The following is a 22,933-nucleotide window of genomic DNA, read 5'->3' as shown; positions in this document are numbered from 1 at the left end:
TAAATACTGGAAGGAGAAAGAAAGATAGGAGTTGTAGGCAAAAGAAGAAATAAGATTTAGGAACAAGTCACATAATGCGCTTCAGAAATGTCTGTAAGAAGCTTTTCCCTGCATTGACCTTCCTTTGACCTGGTGCTAAATTATCTGTTCTCCTTTCTAGGCATACTTTTTTATCAAAGATATGGTCCTTTTGGGTAAATAACTTAGCTCTAGTTAAATAATGAATCACTGTTGATGGGAACTCTAGAGCTCTTAGCTCTCATTTGTTTGCTGTATGTGTTAGCCACTTTTGCTCAGTCTGAATTCGTGTGTTATCTTTCATTAAGAAAGACATTGTGCCAGCAACCTAGTGAGTGTCTTTATACACCTCTGTGTTAGCTGCACAGTAACTTGTGCCTGGAGGTGTGGGAGCAGAGAAGAGCTCAGAGCTGTGGTCCTTGCACAGCTCTGTCTGTCAGTCTGGACAGCTGCCAGTCTGACCTATGGAAGGATCCAGGCTCTGATGGGATCTCATTTCAAGGAGCAGAATTTGACTGAGGATGACTGGCAAACTGGTGTGGGAAAGGCTTCTGAACTCGAAAATTGCCTTTGGTGACTATGCCACTCTGTAACAAATGCAAGAGCAAGTTATAACTGAAGAGTCAAAATGAAACTTCAAAAAATTATGTCAGATCTTGTTTTCAGATCTTGTTTAAATCGGATTTTGAAAAGTGGTTCAGGATGTGGCAGGAGATATTTGTCCATTATATTTGAATTTTTAAAAATTAGTTTTAAAGTATTTGTTCTTCTGCCACTTGGGAAATAAACACCATCAGGTCGGCATAAGCAAATTGAATCTTTCAAAAAACATGACTAGTTTCTTCTACTAGTTCATGTTTTTTTTCCACTCGTTTCAACTTGGCAATAATGTTTAATTCTCAAGATTTATCCTAACTAAAATCTGCCTAGGAAAATAATTCAGTTACAGCTTTCAATTTTCTGAATTCTAAAGTAAACATGACTTGAATCTAAATCCACTAGCCTTAAATGATTATTTTTATTTCTTTTGCGGAGATTGCCCACTTTGTATTACATCACAGCTGGTGAGCACGCGGCTTACTTAAAATGCAGTCCTTCTAGCAAAGCAGATTTAATGAGAAATCCTGGGTTTTCTGACTTCAGCGAAAAGAAACCAGAGCCTCTTGTATAATATGATCAGCCAAGAAGAATGCTGCATTTTGAAACAATGCTGTGACTACCTCACTTTGGTGGTGGACTAAAGACTTGACATATGGTTTTGCATTCTCCTTACAGGCATCTTCCTCTGAAGACATGGGCAGATGGATAGGGATGTTGCTTGCAGAAACGGGATCTTCGACAGACCCCGGAGCTCTGCACTATGACTACATCGATGTGGAAATGACAGCAAGTGTCATCCAGGCTGCAAAACAGACCTTCTGGTGAGAGGCATTTGGCTACCTGGTTGTTTTCAGTACTATGAGAATTTATATCTGCACATTAAGTCTGGTGCCAAGAGAGCTTATCAAATCCCCTCATCCTCTTTGCTAGATCTTGAAGTCCTGAAGTGTCTCAGCATTGCAGTATAGTAGATGTGTTTAAGATTATCTTGTTGGCATCTTGCTAAAGCTGTGTTAAATGCAGACACCAGCCAGTTTTACTCATGTCTTGACTCATTTTTAAGTGAGTCTCTTTATTAACCACTATATTTTGCTTGAAGCCTTAGAATTAACCCTGGAAAAGGACAGTTATGCTGAAAAGTAAATAAATACATGGGTACATAGTTTGCAATCATTTACTTATTCACTATATAATATTTGTGTCTTAACAGAACCACTAGAAGTGTGCATCAAATTTAACTGTGAGTCACCTTCTCAGTGTTTCCCTCTCATGTCCTTTTTTGATTAATTAACAATTACATCAAGCCAGTTCAATTTATTTATAGTTCGTAATTGTGAAGGTGGAAATTGGGAAGCACTCTTGGGTGCAGCACAGAAATTCTATTTAAAATGCAAATTGGTCCTTCATCACTGATCCTGTGTTAAGAAAAATAACACATACTTTGTATATACAGCATTTTACATGTGCAAATGAGTTTTGTCACTAAAGCAGTCTCCAGTGGGAAGAGAATCTCATTTTTCCTGGGATTGATGAGACTGTTTAGAAGCAGGGGTGAGAGAATGACTGGGCCACAGTAGATCTCCTCTGCAGACGTACCCTGTGGTTTGCTGGGGTCAGAAGACAACTGGCCTGACAAGACAGTTTATAGAGGTGTCAGCTAAATGAGACTCCCTAAGGATTCAACAAATGTGAAATTTATGTGACAATACATTAGAGAATCACACTACATCTGCCTGTCATAAAGGATCAATAATGCCAAAAAAAAGAAAAAGAAAAAGCTTCAGAGTTTTCCTAAAGAAAACACTTCCACTAACTATGTGTTAAGAAAGCTACAGCAAGAGAAAACACCTAGCTTCATTCAGGATCTATCTTGAGTGTCTTTAGATAGAAATCAAAGTGACTCCGTGTTACCACAATCCCAGTTCTGTGAAAACCAGATAGTTTTGATAGAATCAAAATGCACTGTGCTTATAGACTTATGTTAATATTTGTTTTGAAGTTAATAGGGTTCAAAAAGTTTATCCTGTGTTGACATGTGTTTTTGCTTCAGTCAGCATCTCACAATAACCACATTTAAGAAAGAAACAGAATGGAAACCTTTCGCCCCCAAATACTGCTTGGCTTTCCTTTTCTGAACAAATGTGATATTAATTGGAGCCAAGTGAAAAAACATATGCAACTAGACCACATGTTAGAAAGGAATGTCAAACAACTTGCAAAATAGCAAAATTCCCCTATTAAAAATTAGTTAAAGTTCACTGGCTGTCTTTAAAAGTCTGTATGAACTTGTCAGAAAGCAACTAAAGTAGCCCTATACTGATGTTCAACTGTTCCTAGAAAAAGAGGGAAAATGACAATGATATAAAATATTATTGCCACCCTTTTTAGAATGAATATCCATATTCCAAATTAACTGTGGTTGTCATTAAAGGTTTGATGAACATTCAGTCACTTCAGACTTTTCCTGAGATTGATGCTCTGCCAAATAATTGGTTCTTCATTAATAATCTCATCAATTTTCTGTATGTGAGGCTTCTTGGAAAGGCTGAATAAAAATTGTTTCCAAACAGTTTTCTCCATTGGCTTTCCCATTTAGCAGCTTCAGAATGCAATTACCTTATGTGGATGCATCTGTAAGCTAGTTTAATGAGGCTTAGTGTAATAACGTTCATGAAGTGTTTACAGATACTTAGATAAACTTTAGCTTTCTTTGCTGATGAAAACAGTTATGGCAGGTGCATCAGATCTTGTTCATGAATATCCCAGTTTTCAAATGTGTGTAATACGCATTGCTTTCAATGAAGTTACTTAAATAAGCAGAAACACAATAACAGCTCCAAATGTAGTCCTTCGGGCTAACCAGAAACAATCGACTAACGTTCTTCATTAAGAGAAGCAGTAGATAAATGCATCTCTTTAATAATGTCTAATGAAGTATGAGATAAAACAATGTTTATCATGGCATTTATCGTAGGCTTTTTATTGTTTGTTTGTTTTAAAAAAAGAAAAGCTTCTGGCTAGTGATTATTCCACCTATGCCCTGCCTGTGCATTACTGGGGCTGAGGCAGACCTAAAAGGCTCACATTCAACTGAGCAAGTTCATTCCTTCTGCAAGCCTGGCTCTCCTGTGGCTCAGGTGAGCCATTGCTGGATCAGGTCTGTCTCCCTCAGAATAACTATTTCAATGGTCTAGATGTTATTTCAAAGCCAAAAGAAAGCAAATGTTAAAACCACAGAATTCCTGAGCTCTGGCCAGCACTACAGAAGACCCTCTCAGCTTTAGCAGGGCTTTGTCATATTTTATGAATATCAGCACAGAGCCTGAATGGTCCCATTGTTTGAGATAGAAAGCTTTGTGTTCCCTTTCATGTATACCTGAATCTATAGGAATTATTTGGAATCTCACTCTATACCTCATTTAGTTCCAGAGCTTGCTAGGAAAGAAAACTAACCCTTGAGGTTGTTACAGCCTTTGGGCTTGAATCTTCTAGTTTCTGCATTTTTAGATCTTTGCTCTGAACACAGATCCCACTGTAGTCTGTGATATTATGCATGTGTTCTTCAGAATTCCAGTAAAAGAAGAGGAGCAAACAAAAGCAAAATTATCTGTCCCTTTTGAAGCATTTAGAGGGCTCATCTCCACTGTGTGAAACGCAGTGATAATGAGAATAGGGACTGTTTGTGTGCACAGTTGCCCTGGTGGAGAGCTAGGAAGCATAGTGCAATTGTACAAACTCCACACAGCCAAAAGTTCTGACATGGACATGAAAAATGCCCAGAATTTGGGACAGAATGATTTGCAAATTTTCATGGATGTGCTGACTTATATTTCATCAGAGTTCCACCTTTTTCTGTTTTTCAGTTTTTTGCTAGATTATTCAGTTTTTGCTTGATTATTGCTCCTCCATATTCCGAGTTTGTGTCCCCCCGACCATGTGTGCACTCAGAAACACCTGCTTCTAATGCATGCAGACAACAAGGGAATGTTTATGGGACACTGGCAAGTTGGTTTATAACATAGATCAGCAGGTTCCCATGTAAACGTGCCAATGATCGGTTACAGCTGTTGCCATCCTGGCTTATACACTGTCTTATCCTTGCTCTGAGAATACAGTATGGAAACATGTGGTGTAATATTGGCTGCTAGCAGCAACAGATGAGTAGCAAAAGAAGGAAAGCTGTCCACAGCATTCCTGCAGAAGATGAGAATATACGTACTTCCAGGCTGCAGAATCTGACACAGGGAACGTACCACAGAATCATCATTTAGACTTGGGTTCAAGTGCTGTTTTTTATTATTTTTATTTTGTTTTATTCAGTTTTATGAACAGGCGAGTTATATCCACAAATCCATACCGGGGAAGCACTGCCAATGGCTATGCATGTCCGAGTGGAATGGCACTTCATTACGATGATGTTCCCTGCATAAATGGATCGGTAAGAATTGAATTTACACAGCACAAATGGTTTGCATGTGTTGAATGCGTGGACATCTGAAAATTATATTATCTAAAAAGGCCCACTGGGCAGATTCCAAATGAAGTCCTATTTTTCAGACTGGGGACTGCAAACTTCCCTCACACCTATAGAGTATTAGGGGTGTGGGACATATTGCTTACATTAACCTGCACATGAGCCAACATGCATTTAAAAAACAGTTGCTTGTTGATGATTTGTTGCCAAGTCCTTGAATATAATACTGACTCAAGGGGATATTTTTCAGATCACACCGAAGCTGGCAAAAATAAGTACTCAGTTTCACCAGGTGCATTTTGGTGTCTGTTAAAAAACATACAGAACATTTTTCTGTCCCTGGGGCTGCATTCCCCATGAGAGCAGGTATTGGACATCCCAAAGGAGAATTACAGGGGTTGATTCCATCCACATAATACACAGAGCTGATCACAGTCAGCTGTGTAATAGGTTCTAATGCATAGTGGATATTTACCCTTAGTGATATGTCATCCTCACAATTTACAGGGCAGATACAGCTCATGGCAGCTTTTAATTTGGGCTGTTTCATAAATGCTCTCACTAAGGCTGAGATCAGAAAAATTCAGTGTTTCCAAGTGCTAAGTGAACTGCAAGCAAAGTCCTCCATCATTTCTTCGTACTGTCAGAAAGATGGTAGAAAAAAAAACCTTTTGGGAACTGCATGCAACAGCATGTGGGGCGAGTAGTCTGTGTATGTAGTTCTTGGATGTGCTCAAGCCTTTGTGTGAGTAGCATACTGCCACAGCCAGGATGGATTAAGGAAGGATATTTGGCAACCAGGCCCGTGATTTCTTTTAAGATTAATTGAATGAATCAGTGGAGTATTGTTGTTGAGCTTTCCATTTTTCTGAAGAAAAAAAAAAAAAAGGAAATGGCCTGTAGTTATTTTAGATAGTTAGCTCAGAATGATAATCTTCCAGCAAATAAAATGTAATACTAGCATACCAGCAGCTGGTATTCACTGCAAAAACATATAGCCTGAAGAAGAAAAAAAAAAAAAAGGAAAAAAAAACCTTTTGGCATGTGCTAGCAGTTAGGCATTATTACTTTTAACAACTCATGTACCAGATGTAATCCCACAGATTCATCTGTGCAGCCCATGAGGGTCCCCCTGTTAACACATTCTCCTTGTGCCCCCTCAGTGGTGAGCTAACAATTGATGATACAGTCTGTGAGCAGAAAGAGTATTAGGATAGCATCAGCTTGCTCATGCAATGGAAAATGCAAAGGCTATGAGCCATGTAATGCAATGCTTCCTTTCCATGCTGTGTCTTCCCCCACCTTTCTGAGTAGTTAGCTTCAAGTGTAAGCACTGAGCATAAGCTTCCTGAATGTGGAGGGCTTGCTATGGTCAGAAATCTTACTAATGTTTTAATTTCACTCAGGTTCTGCATGGTGTATTGTTTACTAACTGCCAAAGTGTGTGTATTGCAGTGGGAACCAGAAGATGGCTTTCCTTCTTCTCGTAGCAGGAGCATGGGAGAAGAAATGCTTTATGATAACGCAGGCCTGTACGATAACTTGCCGTCTCCAAAAATCTTTGCGCGCTATCCGCCAGCTGACAGGAAAACCAATAGGTTATCTACTGACAAACTCTCCTCTAACCATTACAAACACCCTGTCTCATCCAATCTGTCTTCTGCTCAGTCTGTCACTAATACCTCTGCTGTGGGGAGGGGATCTGTCTCACAGGTACTGTACTATTTAATACTTGACAACGCTTTTTATTTTTTTGGCTGTTCTGTTTATCTGATTGTTATGTTAGGAACGTTGGGTTATTTTAGGCAGTCTGAGCACTGAAGTGCTTGTGGGTCAGTTACCAGCCTGCTGCCATTAAAACAGTTTTGCCAAGTGACTTGTAGGCAAGGCTTTCCCCATGAGTTCATGCCGATTTACAGATTGTAGGTAGTACCAAGCAGATAGATGTGGCCTTCCATGCTTAACCTGAACACATACGTAGCTTCCTTCTATCTCCTTGGCATACAGTAGTGACTTCAAAATTAAAAAGAAAAAGAAGTAGCATTGTAAGTGAAATATGACTTGGTTGTGACAGCAAATTCACATACCTGGAATGATTAAGCTATATATTATATATGCTATGACTATGTATAATGTGAATATATATATAAATAAGAACACTAGATTATATTATATGCACCATATTTAAATTACTGCCTGTTATTTTCTTCCTGACCTTGGCTGCATCAGGCTTCTCATTCCACTTTCTTTTCAGTCCTTTAAAGGTTTTTGAAGGAGATGATGAAGATGCCAGGGCACAGATGTGCTTGGCTAACGCATTCTAGGTGGAAATGTGAGGAGTAGGCAGCACAATATTTCTCATCCTTGGGTTCATTTTTTTAATAAGAAAAATTTTTAGAAGCTTGCAGCCATAGAATAGAAAACAGTGTATTAACTCTTAATATTTAAAAATGTGTAACTGAATCATTTTGAAACAACATGGTTATATAATAAATAAGAAAGTGTTGAATTTTTCTGTGGCAAACCATGTTGGAACTTTCTGAGTGCAATCAGTGTTGAAAACACTGTGTTTCAGGAATCTTTACTATATGAAATTATAATAAGGAACAACTGTTCTGCCTCACAGTGCCTATGTTGGTATACTAAATGCCTGATGTTCAAATAATTTGGAAACCGTGATGCCACTAGAAATGGGGTGTTCATCCCCTCATTATTCTGTGATTCCTGGTGATTTCCCTTCTGGGATCCAGCTAAGCAGGCTGCTCTCAGAGACCAAGTCCCTGGAGAATGCTTTGTCTCTAGCTGGATCAGTGCAGTCTATTAAGGCTCTCTGAGCAGGCAGCTTTTTGTCAAGATTTGCCCTTGATGAGTGCATAACTGCTATGCCAGTGGCACAAGAGTAGCTGAAGCCCATTTGTACTTTTGCTTTTAAACAGTTCAAAGGCAAGAAACCTCCTGCAACTGCTAACGGGATCACTGGAAAAGTGAGAACATTAAATAGCCAACCGAAGAAACCTGAATCAGTGTCATGTGTGAAGCGCACAGCATCCAGTAAGTATATCTACTCATTGCTACTACTGTGAATGGAATCATGAGGGTACCCAAGACAGCTGTCTTCTTGGTAAACAAGATGAATAGCCAATATAGCTCTTCTGTATCTGAGAGACTGGGCAGGAGATGCCCACTGTGACACTGAATAGGAGATACTGTGTGCATTAGTGACTCATTATTACTCCAGCCATGCCATGATATAAAAGGTTGTAATGTGGAGAATGATAAATGTATTTCTGTGGCTGCAAAAAGCCATGAGAGCAGAAGGAAAAAAATAAGTAATAATTCTTCATTTGGAGTGTAGGGTAATTTTGTATTCCTGTGGGAAGAGGAGAGTGAGAAGCTAGGAGAGTCATGAGAACATTATAGTGCTCATAAGAAAAATTACTCTTATCTCTAATGAAAAAGATATAACAAAATAATGAAAACAAATGTACAGCTTAAAAGCTTCCTTAGAGAGATGAGATTTCAGACCATAAACAGCAAATTCAGAATATGGATTCCACTGGGCAGGTGGATTGCCTGTAGGTAATATGAGTACATCCTTTCTGAGATGGAGGAAAGAAATTTTATAGGAAGAAATGAAAATATGAGAATACTTGTCAAATATCCAGCCCTCAAATTTTTACTAATTAAAAACAATCCTAACAGAGATAGTTTTCCTTAAAGAAGAAAAGACAACCAAGAGCTATAGTTGTAATTTTTAAGATATGGATTCCAAAATTTGGCTTCTGCTAGTGAAGGAATGAATGTGACTTTTTGAGACTATGGTAAATTTTTAAGGAGTCATGGATTTAAAGGGAATATAAGAAAATAAAGTTAGGTTTTAGGATTTAAAAATTGTGTCTTTCCAACTACACAAGTCAGTTGACATTAGAGTAGATTGTTGGAGAAAAGGCATTTCAGCTACCAAAGGCAAATGTAAACTGGTTAGGCAGCTGTTCCTCAGGAATAGTTTAGGTAAAATGGATGGCCTTCAGATATGCAGGCAAGCTGATCTGTGGGGTGACCTATTTCCTTTAAGTTGCAACAGGAGCAGAGGTATAAATGTGTCTGTGAAATAAATTAACACACATATGTGAGCCAGGAAAAGAAAGCATGTCTATGGGAAATTTAAAAAAAAAAAAAAGAAGAAGAAGAAGAAAAGAAGGAAAGAAAGAAATCTCGTAAGTATCAAATAAACTGAGAATGTCATTTTGTTCCCTACAGTCAGGTGAGAAAAGACATGTGCTTTAGGTACTAGAAATAGAATGGAAGCTAGGCAAAAAGGGCAAACATAGTTATGTAGTTTTTCCTTTGATCACTTCAAATTAAAAATCAGGGCTTCTGAGATAAATAGAAGCCTTCTTTCCTTGCTCTGAACTACAAAGAAGGTCAGGACATTTTTAAAAAACAGTTTAATAAAACCTAGAGATTAAACTGTCTGTCCTATAGTATTTCCTTAGCTGTGCTTCAGAGCTCAGCAGGAATCATGTAACTTCAGGAAAAGCCAGTGGAAGGTGGATGTCCTCCAAACATGAAGTGCATCATGTGATGTTCAGTTTCAGGGTATAGTTTTGCGTTTTACCGTTTTTGCGTTAGTTGAACCGAGTCATTAAGGCAATGAGCTGCCTGAACAGCTGAGGAAGCATATGTACACTCACACACATCTATTCTATAAAGGCTTGATTAACTCAAAGTTACATTGAGGAGGGTTAAGTTTTTTGTGTCTACCATTTTAACCTGTGACCAAAGTTTAAATGGCAGCAGACAAAGTCCAACTGGATCAAATAAATAGTTACCATCTAATATATACAGATGCAGAACAGTACAAATATGGTAAGAATCGTGTGGAGGCTGATGCAAAGAGGTTGCAGAGCAAAGAAGAGGAACTGCTAAAGAGGAAAGAAGCACTGCGGAATAGGCTGGCCCAGCTCCGAAAAGAAAGAAAAGATCTACGTGCTGCCATCGAAGTCAATGCTGGTATGAGGTGCTTTTTTGTGCTCAGTCCTGCCTGTGGCATTCTGTGGTGAAGAGATGCCATTACTTGAAATTTGGTCTTGATGTTAAATTATACTCTGTAATATCTGTATTTGGTTTTTATACATACACAAATTTTGTATGAAGATGTGTGTACATATGGATACACACACCTATGAAATGATAGTGATGCATATGTAAAGCAAGCATAATATGGGAATAATTTTATTGTGGCTAGCTAATTATGTTTTCATTACATGGAAAAATAACAAAAACATTGATTTGCAACTAGACTTCAAATCTAGGGAAGGAGTGTGAAAGAATGTATTTGCTTCCCATTGCTAAACTTTTTACGTGACAAATGTTTTTTTGCAAATTATGCAACATTCTTGTGAAGTCAGTGATTTTTTGAGCCCTTCCTTTTTTTCTTTTAAAAAAAGAAAATAATTTTTGTAGAAGTGTCAGTTAAAGCTTCTTGTTGTAATAACAACATTGCTGTGGATGACAGGCAGGAAGACCCAAGTGATTCTTGAAGACAAGTTAAAGAAGCTGGAAGAGGAATGTAAGACAAAGGAGGCTGAGCGTGTAAACCTGGAGCTAGAACTGACTGAGGTGAAAGAGAGCCTTAAGAAAGCCCTGGCTGGTGGCATCACGTTGGGCTTGGCTATTGAGCCCAAGTCAGGAACATCAAGCCCACAGGTACGCAGATTGCAAGACCACAGTCTAGGATGGCTCCATTAATAAGTGGGAAGTCAGAGTTTTTCAAAGGTTTATTAAGCACATGAAATAAGAACAGAATTGTTTTTTTAATCTTCATTACCTGTGTTCTTCATCTCTGTATGACATACTCTCTAGAGCAATGGGGAGCAAGTAGAAGGGAATCTCAAGTCATATATATATGCAGTTAATATTTGTGTTAGGATAACACATAAAAACTGCCTTCCCCTTGTCCTCAGGGTTTGTAGGAGCATAAACTGAGATATTTCTCATTCCCAAGAAGAGATTTAAATGCACCATACCATCATGCAGTGACTGAGATCTACTTGTTTTGGTCACACTGTCACCCTTTGCAATGACTGCATTCTACACATTGGTGATGGAGTATGGTATCCTGGCTGAAGCAGCTGGGTAGCTGTATCACAGAGATCAAAGAGGCATGTGTCAGACCCTCCCCATTATCCACTGTTGTTTTATTACAGAAAATGAACTTTCATCAGAGAACATACACTCTATTTTTGTTCTAACTCCTTTTTCATTTATTTATCATCATCATGAATACAATTTCTTTAAAAGTAGTTTCTGCATTTCGAAGTCTAAGCAATATTGCCTATGTGACTACTTGAAGGAAACTCAGTGTTGGGTTTTCACTCTTTATTAGTCTCCAATTTTCAAGCACCGAACTTTGGAAAACTCTCCAATCTCCAGCTGTGATACCAGTGACACTGAGTGCTCAATACCTGTGAACAGTGCAGCAGCTCTGAAGCGACCTCCCTCATCAAATAGTTCTCCATGTCGGGGGCATGTACTTCGAAAAGCAAAGGTGAGAAGACATATATAGTTTTCTTTCTCTGTCCTTTTTCTTACTTAAAAAAAAAAATATATGTTTACTCATGGAGAGATGAGAGAGATAGAGAGGGAAATACTGGCTGTTTTTCTGTGGGTGAAATTTAGCTTTCAGAAGTGGCACTGCCATATCAAGATCGTTTGTATTACTTCATCTATGCTTTATAAATGCTGTCCTCTAGGCAGGAGTGATTTGGGGGAATATTTGTAGATTAATTGATAATCAGACAGATTTAATTCCACTCTTCTCTGTGTTCCTTTCTAACTTCAATTTGCAAGGAAAGTGGTGTGTAGAGTAGATAGTCCAGCCAAAATTCAATGTTACACTAAGTTGCATAGCTGAAATGTGTCTGAGAGCTCACAGTTCTGATGGAACACATTACAAGGGCTGATCTTTGCCAGCTGTGCAAGAACGGAATAATTCTGCATTATATTAATTGACAATGCATTGTGCAATCCTAAAATGCATTTAAAGTAAAATCAGTTTAATTTAATTCAACACGTACCAGGCTGAAGTTTGCACTCCTGTTCTACTGTTACAGATTTTTTAATTTAATTTTTGTGCTTTATATTGAGTGAGATTTGCATGACCATTCTTGTGGGCTACACTTGCAATAGAACATAAGCACGTGGGCAGCACATAATTAAGGGTGATAGTAGTAGCAGTGGCTCATGCTTTTGTTGATTGGGTAGTTCACTTCTAATTGTAATTATAAGTAATAATAATCGTAAACAATAATCATAAACAGCTGTTTCTGTGCCATCCCTTTTTTTTTTTTTTTCTTCAAAGTAATAAAACATTATTCAAGGTAGTTGTTTTTTAAAAATAACTTTTGTTAAAAGCAGTCACAGTCTTCATTAATAAAACACATTTACATTATCTGAGCATAAGTCTGGCACTTAAATTACTAGATACTAAAAAATCATCAGCTAAGCAGATTATTTGGTTCTATGACCCATCTCATTGACTCCCTGTGTTTTTTCTAGCCACCAGGCTCTCAATATTGCAATGAATTAATTCTCCTGCTGTAGCTTATGTGAGTGTGTTTCCACCAGCCTTCCACAACTTCCTCCCTTTTTGCCATGGGCATCAGTAGCCTTTTCTGTCAGTTGGCCTGATTTATTTACATTCAGCTAAGAATAATTAAACAGGGAGTGATTGGTTTCAATTCTTATTAACTTTGAAGTTTGGTGCTTCTATTTGAAACTTGGAGAAGAATTCATGCACTCCAGAGCTTATTGTTGAATTCCAATTATGCTATAATTTGTCTCATAAAGATATCATCTCTAACTACACATTTTATTTTAGCTTTGCATGTTAGCACAGCATTACTGGGGAAATGTGTCTAGCAGTTAGAGCACAGTCCTGACAAAAAGCAGCATGGATTTTTTTCATGAGTGCTACAGACTGATCAGGGACATTTAATCTTTAGATCTGGAGAAACCTATAAAAACCTGAACAGTGTTGGTGTAAAGAATACTTTACAGCTGTATTTCATTTTTGTGTTCAGCTTATACCACACAGGAAAAGTCCTGCCGTGCTGTTCGATATCACTGCGCTTTGGGTGGCACAATAGGTTGGTCAAGTCTTGTTGGAGGGGAATCATGAATATGAGAGTAGATTAATCTGAAAGTCTATTGAGCTACTAAGTGCATTTCCCACTCTGGGATAAATAAAGTATCCAATTCAGCTTTAGCAGCTTTTTCCTGAAAGCCTCATGCACTAAATATTAACAGTGAAATTTTGCTGAATTAGACAGTGCAACCCAAGCTGTGCTCAGCCCATTCGCCAGGAGCAGCAGCCAAATCCTGCCATCAGGTATGCATCTGCAGCACACCCGCCTTTCAGTGGGCGTTAAATGTGCATATGCGAGGGTGGAATTTGGCTCTCAATTCTTCTGGCCTTTTGCAGTTGTGAGTGAGCCCAGGCCTTATAGATGTGGCTAAACAAAAGGAGTCACACGTGAGTATCTCAGAGCAGAACTTGGCTCTCTGCGCGTGCATGTCAGTGCAATGTGTGGGAGTGAAATGGATTTCACATCCGTGCTAACACTTGTGTCTTCAGCAGCTGGCAAGTCTCCCAACGTTATGGTTGTATAAGCATTCAAAATGTTGGTTTTTTTTTCACTCTACTCTGCACTGAATGCACTGAATGCCTCCCTTTTCACTCTTTCCCTTGCATCAGGATGCTGAGCCTGTCACCAGCCACTCTTGTTTGCAGTCACCCTCTTGGCAGCCCTGGAGCACTGCACCCTTCTCTGCTGCTGGATTTTTTATTGTTATTTTTTGTAACTTTTCTTGTAACATCCATGTTTTTAGCGTGTTGGGGCATATTTTGGGTCAGTCAGAAGGAAATGTGATTTTGTTAAGCTATGTTGCAGAAAGGAGACTGTAGTAAAATGAAGTCTCCTGGTTTTCCAGCTCCCAGTCAGGTTATCGGTGTTGACTTAAACATTCTTTCATTGATTTGAACCTGCAGGAGCAATGGAAACCAACAGACATACCTTCTGCACCTGCAAAAGAAGCTGCTGCTCTCAAGGCTTCAACACTTCTTTAAAAAAAATTCTCTTCCCAGTTGCTCAGCCAAGGACTTCCTTTAGAGCTTTGGCAGCACAGACATAGAGAATATATATTTAACACCCATTTTAAAAAGTAGTCTAGAGTTCATCAATACTGTGTTTTAAATTTAGGTTTATCATAATTTAAATTGTTAAATTGAATATTAAAAATGCATTATATTTTAATAATATTACCTTTTATATAGAAAAAAGCCAGCCAAGCTTAAAAAAAATAGTAATCTTATTTTTCCTGCATTTCTAAAGCCACCAACTGTGACTTTTGATGGTGTTTTATAGTGTGTCACAGTCATGGAGCTGTTTAGCCAAACTAATGCTTTTATCGCTTTCAGCAGCAGAAACAGATATTTACATATATAAATAAAAGTTCTCAGCTAGAGCTCTTAAATAATGTGGAATGAGCGTTAAACTCAGGAATTCAGCTTGAGGGCCAAGTTAGCAAGCTGCCTGCAGAGCATCTCTGCAGAGTCAACGGCTGGGAGAGAAATTTGTAGACCCTTGTTCCTGGCCGAGAGCAGCTGTGGGATGGCTCCACAGAGATTACTTCAGTGAGACGCCAACTCCTTTAGAGCTTCATTATTTCCTATCTCTGTATGGATGTGATTTAGGGAGTTGGTACATCATAGATGTACTAGGCTGAGCCCAGCTTTCTTTATCTCCTCTGCTCCATTGTATTGTTAGGAAGTACTGTAGCTATCAGCCAAATCAATAGCCTCAAGTTTGATTTAATGGGATGTTTAACTATAGCAATCTTACTGTGATTTTTCACTTACGTAGCAGAAGAAGTGAGGTCAAGTGCATCCTCGGCAAGTTTGCTGATGATACCAAGCTGTGGGGTGTGGTCTAGAGAGACCTAGACAGACTTGAGTGGGACCAGGTGAATCTCATGAGGTTCATGAAGTGTAAATGCAAGGTCTTGCACCTAGGTTGAGGCAACATCCAGCAGTAATAAAGGCCGGGGGATGAAAGGATTGAGTATAGTCCTGCTGAAAAAGACCTGGAGGTAACAGCAGATGGAAAGCTGTAGATGGCTCAGCAGTGTGCCCTCGCAGCCCAGAAAGCCAACTGTATACTGGGCTGCATCAAAAGAAGTGTGTCCAGCAGGACTGGGGAGGTGATCCTGCCCCTCTGCTCTGTGCTGGTGAGGCCTCACCTGGAGTACTACATCCAGATGTGGAGCCCTCAGTACAGGAGAGACACGGACATGTTCAAGCACGTCCAGAGGAAGGCTACAAAAATGCTCCAAGAGATGGAACAGCTGTCCTATGAGGACAGGGTGAGAGTGCTGGGGCTGTTCAACCTGGGATGAGGTTCAACAAGGCCAAGTGCTGGGTCCTGCACTTTGGCCACAGCAACCCCATGGAGTGCTATAGACTTGGGGACGAGTGGCTAGATGATTGTGAAGAGGAAAGGGACCTGGGGGTGTTGGTTGATGCTCGACTGAACATGAGTCGACAGTGTGCCCAGGTGGCCAAGAGGGCCAGCGCCATCCTGGCCTGCATTAAAAATAGTGTGGCCAGCAGGAGCAGGGAGGTGATCATCCCCCTGTACTCAGCACTGGTGAGGCCGCATCTCGAGCACTGTGTTCAGTTTTGGGCCCTCACTACAGGAAAGACATTGAGGCCCTGGAGCGTGTCCAGAGAAGGGCAATGAAACTGGTGAGGGGTCTGAAGCACAAATCTTATGAGGAGGGAGCTGGGATTGTTTAGTCTGGAGGAAGTTCAGGGGAGACCTCATTGCACTCTACAGCTTCCTGAAGGGAGGTTGTGGTGAAGAGGGGTTTGGCCTCTTCTCCCAGGCAACGAACAGGACCTGGAGAAATGGCTGCAAGTTGTACCAGAGGAGGTTTAGGCTAGACATGAGGAAGAACTTTTTCTCTCAGAGAGTGGTCAGGCACTGGAATGGCTGCCCAGGGGTGGAGTCGCCGTCCCTGGCAGTGTTCAAGAGGCGCCTGGATGAGGAGCTGCGAGATCTGGTTTAGTGCTTGTTGTAGCAGTGGTAATGAGAAGACAGTTAAACTAGATGATCTTATAGGTCGTGTCCAACCTTGTGATTCTATGATTCTGTGATCCTGAAGAAGAGAAGGCTCTGAGGTGACCTGATAGTGGCCTTTCAATATCTAAAGGGGAGCTACAGGAAAGAAGAGGACAGACACTTCAGCAGGGTCTGTGGTGATAGAACAAAGGGAAATGGCTTCAAGCTTAAGGAGAGGAGATTTAGGTTGGATATAAGGAAAAAGTTTTTTTTTTTTTATAGTGAGAGTGGTGAGGCACTGGCATAGGTTGCCTAGAGATGCGGTAGATGCCCCATCCTTGGAGACTTTCAAGATGATGTTGGATAGTGCCCTGGACAGCCTGATGTAGCTGTGGATGTTCCTGTTGCAGGGGAGTTGGGCTGGATGACCTCTAAGGGTCCCCTTCAACTCTAAGGGTTCTATGATTCTGTGAAAGGAAGTTGCAGTAGTAATACTTTTCTTTTAAATACATGAATGAAAGCATTATAGATTGCATGCTTTGCAGTGGTTGGTAACATTCATTATCCTCAGCTAAGAGGCAGGGAAACTGAGGTATTGAAAAGCAAACAGATTTCTAAAATTTAATGAGCAGTAGATCAACTTGGACTCTGTATATAGGAAACAAATGTGGTGTTAACTATTTGATTTACTTTACCCTACCTAAGTCTCATTTTTTTGTCCTGTGCCTATCAGGAATTTTGTTAAAAAATAAAAAATAAAAATAAAAATGGAAGAGAACAGCAATCACTGTGTGTCAGCTATAACAGATATTAAATGCTTGCTTCTCTCTCACATATGTAACGTAGGAACCACTAGAAAGCACTAGGAAAAGGTTTCCATGTGTAGTTGAATGGGGTGGCAGGTGGAAACTGACTGTATCAGGATATACTTTTTAGCATTCTCTAACTAATTTGAGGGCTAATGTCTGAATCCAGTGGAGTGAGTGGAAAAACTGTTACTGACCTCAGCTGGCTTGGGCTTAGCAGATCTGATGACGTTGGTGAAATATCTTGATTTCTCTAACATTTTCCATATTTCTTTTCCCCCCTTTCAGGAATGGGAGATGAAAAACGGAACATAAATACAGCAAAACCACTCACTTTCCATAAAGGCCTTGCCTATTATGGACCACAACATAGGCTGCAAAGGACTCACCCGGTGTATCAAGCGATACAACATAAGAGGTTTTATAATTCTGTTAAGTTAATGGTAGCTTGGCGCTAATTTGCCTGTATTCCCTCTACTGTATTGCTGTGTAACTACATGTGCCCCTTTTTATTACCTGTAACTCTTTATTTCCAGCTTCACTGGTAACGCAAATGGAAACCAAAAAGCAAACCAACCATAGTAAGTAAAAAGAGGCATATAGTTGCAACTGAAAGTTTACTTTGCTGAAACAGTACAGACCAGCAATGTGAATTACATTGCATTAAATGGCCTGAACAGCACTGAAGACTGGTGCATTATTTAAGACAGATGTGAACTCATTTCAGTTAAGTACTCTTGCAGGTAACATGCTTTGGAGAGCTCTGCATGCCACAGAGGTAGCTGAGGCAAGTAGTCACATTGCTCTTAGTGGTCCATGTGGCAAAAGAAAACTGAAGAAATGGCTTCACATGAATGGCATGACCTGCTTGGACTGGGAAGTAGGGAGTTCATCACTGCTACTGCCTTGATGGCAGTGGAATGACACAACTCAGCTGTGAAGAGTTTTTGGATACTTTTTAAGATAGATTTTTGTCATTGGGAAATAAAAAGCTTCCACACATTGAAAAAAATAGATTTTAGTACATTAGCTTTATTCTGAGGCACCAATCATTTTCAGAAGTCTTGTTTTCTAGCAGTGATTCATTTCTGATTTTGTTAGAAGGCAAACAGGTATTTTTAGATATTGCTTCTTTTCTATACTTTTTGAAAAAGAAAAAGAAATGTAATTGAAATTAATCCTCAACAGATAATGGCAACTCAGAATAGCTTTTGAGGTCAGTCATGTTGGTTTTTTTTTTTAATAGTATTGTTAAACTTGAGTTATAGAACACTGCTGTACTTCATTTTCTTCACCTTTTCGGACCTCAGCTGTTATTTTTGAGGAAAACAAGACTGAAAGGATGATAATTTTAAGGCTTTTTTATAAACATTTTTACAAAGAATTGGGGATTTTCTCAGACAGAAGTCGGATTACTAGGAAACAGTATCTTGCATTTTACTCTGTAACATTATAGACGTGTTCATCTTTGTCTCAATCCGTGTCACTCCTGTGAAATTACGTGCACTAAATTGCCAGCTGAAGCCTTTCAAAATCTCAAGATTGGCATAAAACAGAGAGAAAAAAACAACATGTAATAACAAATTAGGGTTTTTATTCTCTTTGTATTTTTTTTAAGCTTCTGGTGAGCTTTCAGACATGTTCTCGAGATTTTTCTCCTCAACTTTGAAGATTAAAAAACTAATTTTAAAAAATTGAAATACTATTCATGTTTTGAGATAATTGGAGAAGTTAGGGCTGGAATCTTGATAGATGGTTAGGACTTGCAATTAAAATCACAGAAGCTGGCAATGCAGTAGTTATCAAGGATAGAAAATCTCTTTATGGCCTCTTCCTTTTAGGAAGAACTGTAAGTCCTGAAGCCTACACAGGTTGTGACAGCTGATGTGGTCAGCTGAGCTTTCGGCTCATTCCTGACCTGCTGCATCAGAGGAACTTCTGTGAGAGATCAGTAAACCCAGGGCCCCAGCACTGAGCTGTCAGAAAGTCTCGACACATGGCAGCTCCCTCCAGTCAGGCCACAGTGAATGCTGAGTGCTTTTGAAAAGTAGGTCCATAACAGTCCACATCCAAGGGCTAAATCCTGTTCCCAAATGCAGTTAGGGATCTAATTGACCTTAGCAGAGGAGAAATGGGGCTCAAAATTAGAGAAGGCTCTTTGCTTCTTGGGCCTGTGCTTTGCATAAGGTGCCACGAGAATGCGAATATAATGGGAAACAAATATCAGTGTGGTTCTCTGTGAAACCAGGATATATATTTTTTTTTAATATTAGTTTAGGTCTGCTTACTTATTAACTCTATAAGTGGAGAGTACATTCCATACTGTATGACTATGGACTAAGCAGTATCAAGTTCCCATAAATTTTAGCAGAAATAAATTTGAAAGAAAAGTAAGTTCATTTAGGCTTTTTATTTCAAATTAAGTTATTTATTTGTATATTTCAATAAATATTTATTTTATCTGTACATATTTATGATGCAAATTAGGCTTCTAGTCAACATTTGCAAGGATGTAACAGTTGCCATTAAGTGGTCCCACATCAAGTAACGCAGAGTAATGAAAAGTAATCAAATTCAATTCCTTTGAGTCGGTCTTATTTACCCAGTATTGGTGTTGTATCTTTCATCCCCTTTCACCTGTCCTCCTGCAAAGGGTCCTTAAAGCCATCCCCCCTCTCCCAACCCCATACTGTAATTGTATGTTTCTAATGTATAAGTGCATTGGTAACAGTGCAATTATCCTTTAGTGACATATCTATTCTATATAATAGCCAAGGTTTTGAAAGGATGAAACAACAACGAAAAACAACTCTGGAAATAACCTCTTGATAGACCACATCCAGTGCTGTGAAATACACTCCATTTTGTTTAACAGTACTGTTGTTGTGTGATTTATATAAAAAGCAACAGTGCTTGTATTTTCCACATTTTTATGATTTCAGGATCACCAGACAAAGTCTGCAATAGAGCAGTAAGACTTTTTTAATGGAAAAATATTGTATTTTAAACCATTGCATTTCTATGTCTTTTGAGAAGATGTTATACTCGTGCTTCCTCAAATTCTTGTTACTGTACCAGGTGCTTTGAAAAATTTTTTTTAATAAATAGGTGATGATTTTTTTAAGAAAACATCATAATCTTGGGGGATCAAATGTGGTTTTTTTTAACGAGATTGTGGTAATTTGATTTTTCAGATGGAGAGTACTTAATTTACTATCATTTTTTTCATTTAAGACACTTTCAAACTAATTGGCCCAGGCTGTGCGTTGTAAGATAATGTTCTCATATTAAGAATGTAATTATTTCCTTATTGTATTTTTTAAAAACAAAATCATATTTAAAAATCTCTGTGAAAAAAGCATGAAAGAAACATGAAAAAAGTTTTTGTTTTATTTTTGTTATTGGATATGTTGGCAGTGCCCATTATAATTGACTGTAAATATAGTCTTTCTACTGTATTTCTCAGTGTATTTAATTTTGTCTTTTGGCACACATTCATAGAAACTTCTGTTTAAAAACAAAAAAGTCCAAAACAGACCCACCTACAAATGTGTGTCTTAGTAGCTTCAACTAACTTTATGCCTTTCTAGTTTATTCTTCAGAAAGTCTTGCAGAGTGTGAAAAAAGACAGGCACCTGGTAGGTGCGACAGATCCAAGACCATTATTAATAAAGTTATGTGTCATAAAGATGTATTTGTATTGTTGTTTCTTGGTATTTGTCCTAATAATACATACATGGCATCTTAACATGTACCCACAATAGTCAGCCTGAACCAAATATGATTATTCCATATCAGTCAGTTGAAAAATGCATGGATAGTCTAGAATTAGTATCACATCTGTCCCCATGAAACTGTGATGACATTCTTACATGGTAACTGTGGAGTCATGGCCTGAACCACTGATTGAACACCTGGGGAAAGCACCCAGTCAGCCCTGAGAGCACAGGTGAAGGCAGTTCAGCTGTGCAGCTAGAGGGGGTGGAGCCTGGCTGCACCTCTCTTAGACCTCGTTTAAGAGCTACTGCTAGTGGGGAAGGATCTCTTTCTGGAGATTCCTCCTTGGTGAAGATTTCTACTGTGAACCTGGAATCTTCTGATATGGGTGAGCAATCTTTTTCCCTTCCTTTATAGCATCTTTCTGTCATGCCGGTCCTTTTGTCATCACGTCTTTGTTGTAATGCCTTTTCCATTGTATTGATCTATCTAATTGCTACACCTGCTGCAACTTGAGTATACTCTGAGAGCCCAGCAATGGAAGTTCAGTGTGTTTAGAGCTCGTAGCAGAAACTCATGCTGCTTATCTACTGTTACTTTATCTTTTGCTTAGATGTCAACCCTATTAATAAGTATCATAAAACTGTATAACAATAAGAATTACCCCCAAGAAGTTAAAGAATCAGACCAATCTAATAATCAGGCTGAATAACTTTGAGTGCATCAATTCCTTACAGATGATTGACAGATTATATTGCAAAGCGATGAGCCATAATTATGCCTTGTTACTTTTCCTAAATTTAGCTCTCACACCCACCACATTAAACATGACATTCAGTAATAAGTAGGAAAAACAATTCATCTTACTAAACTCAGGGAAGTAACATTATAAACTAGTGCCTATTTAGCTTCCTTTTCATACTCACAACCTCCTAGACCTAAGGAGGAAAGGATGGCCAGTATATGTAAAACATACCATGGTGCTATAACTAATAATAATTGTGTTGCAAATAGACATAGCTTTTTGTTATCAAGGCCTATAATGCTACCTTTTGCAATTAAAAAGCCTTCTACCTCAAAAGCAAAGGAAGTTGCTAACATTTCTCTGGATAAAGTAAAAATGTTTGTAGGGAAGATATATAGTGAATAAGTTGTATGTATGTATGGGAACTATTGAATCATGGCCTGAACCTCTGATTGATCACCTGAGGCAAGTTGGTCAGTGGTGGGAGCACAGGTGAATACAATTAGACAATTCAGCTGTGTGAATGGAAGGAGTGGAGCCTGGCTCCACCTCTCCTAGACCCCATTTAAGGGCTGACTGCCACTGAGGAAGGATCATTCTCTGGAGATCACTCCTCTTGGAGTCTTTTCCTGTGAGGCCAGGATGCGGGTAAGCTTTTCCATTTATTTCCAATTATCCCTTTCCAATGTGGTAGCCTTTCCAGCTGTACACTCTCTAAAGACCAGCCTAACTTCTCTATATAGTTGTTGATTATACATCTATATACTTGTTGATTATACAGCTTATATGTTTTGTAAGTGTATATATATAATATAGTACAATAGTTGTCATATGTAATATAGAATCATCATGGTTGGAAGAGCCCACTAAGATTATCAAGTCCAACTGCAACCAGTCCCCACTATGCCCACTAACCGTGTCCTACAGTACCACATCTACAGATTGCCTAAGCACCAGCAGAGATGGTGACTGCACCAATTCCCTGGGCAGTGTTCTCATTACTAAATGAAGTTCTTCCTAATATCCAACCTGAACTTCCTTTGGTGCAACTTAAGGCCATTACTTCTCATTCTGTCACTAGTTAACCTGGTAGAAGAAGCCAACCTCTTATTACAGTATAATAACATCTAAACAAAACTTAAAAAATAAGTATCTTACATTACTTAAGCTCATGACCTGAAATTGCCTTATAAAAGAATGTTGTAGGTTTTTTAAAAAACTACGTTTAATTTTTGGTCTACCCATTTGCAGACCAAAGACATTGAGTGATTTGTAAGACCTCACCAATACCCAGCTTACTCCACTGAGGCATTCAAATTATAAGCAGTGCGGTGCTTTAGTGTTAGATTCTTTATTTTTCCTTCCCTGTTTTCTCCTCTCTGTTCATTTTTTTAAATTGTTTTCTGAGATTTGAACACCATCAGACATCTCATTACAGTGTTTCAGCACA

The 22,933-nt window shown here is 38.9% G+C and overlaps 1 protein-coding gene across 6 annotated transcripts in view; it reads left to right on the top strand.

The window, feature by feature from the left end:
* Window positions 1-20,713, top strand: part of AFAP1 (actin filament associated protein 1) — a 108,749-nt gene extending 88,036 nt beyond the window's left edge. For 2 of the 6 annotated variants that reach the window (XM_090139705.1, XM_090139706.1), the window contains exons 11-19: window positions 1,294-1,439; window positions 4,939-5,056; window positions 6,548-6,805; window positions 8,029-8,143; window positions 9,941-10,105; window positions 10,611-10,801; window positions 11,481-11,642; window positions 13,422-13,628; window positions 17,310-20,713. In XM_090139705.1, coding sequence (XP_089995831.1) covers window positions 1,294-1,439; window positions 4,939-5,056; window positions 6,548-6,805; window positions 8,029-8,143; window positions 9,941-10,105; window positions 10,611-10,801; window positions 11,481-11,642; window positions 13,422-13,583 — 1,317 coding nt within the window. In that variant the 3' untranslated portion in view covers window positions 13,584-13,628; window positions 17,310-20,713. The remainder of the gene's footprint in view (window positions 1-1,293; window positions 1,440-4,938; window positions 5,057-6,547; window positions 6,806-8,028; window positions 8,144-9,940; window positions 10,106-10,610; window positions 10,802-11,480; window positions 11,643-13,421; window positions 13,629-17,309) is intronic. The other 4 variants (XM_090139707.1, XM_031588339.2, XM_031588342.2 and 1 more) reach the window with 4 other exon arrangements.
* Window positions 20,714-22,933: the final 2,220 nt, after the last annotated feature.

The sequence above is a fragment of the Phasianus colchicus genome, chromosome 4 (genome assembly GCF_987193195.1).
Source record: "Phasianus colchicus chromosome 4, bPhaCol1.hap1.1, whole genome shotgun sequence".
Taxonomy (NCBI): Eukaryota; Metazoa; Chordata; class Aves; order Galliformes; family Phasianidae; genus Phasianus; species Phasianus colchicus.
Note: the sequence above shows the minus strand (reverse complement) of the source record. Positions and strands in the feature narration are given on the sequence as shown.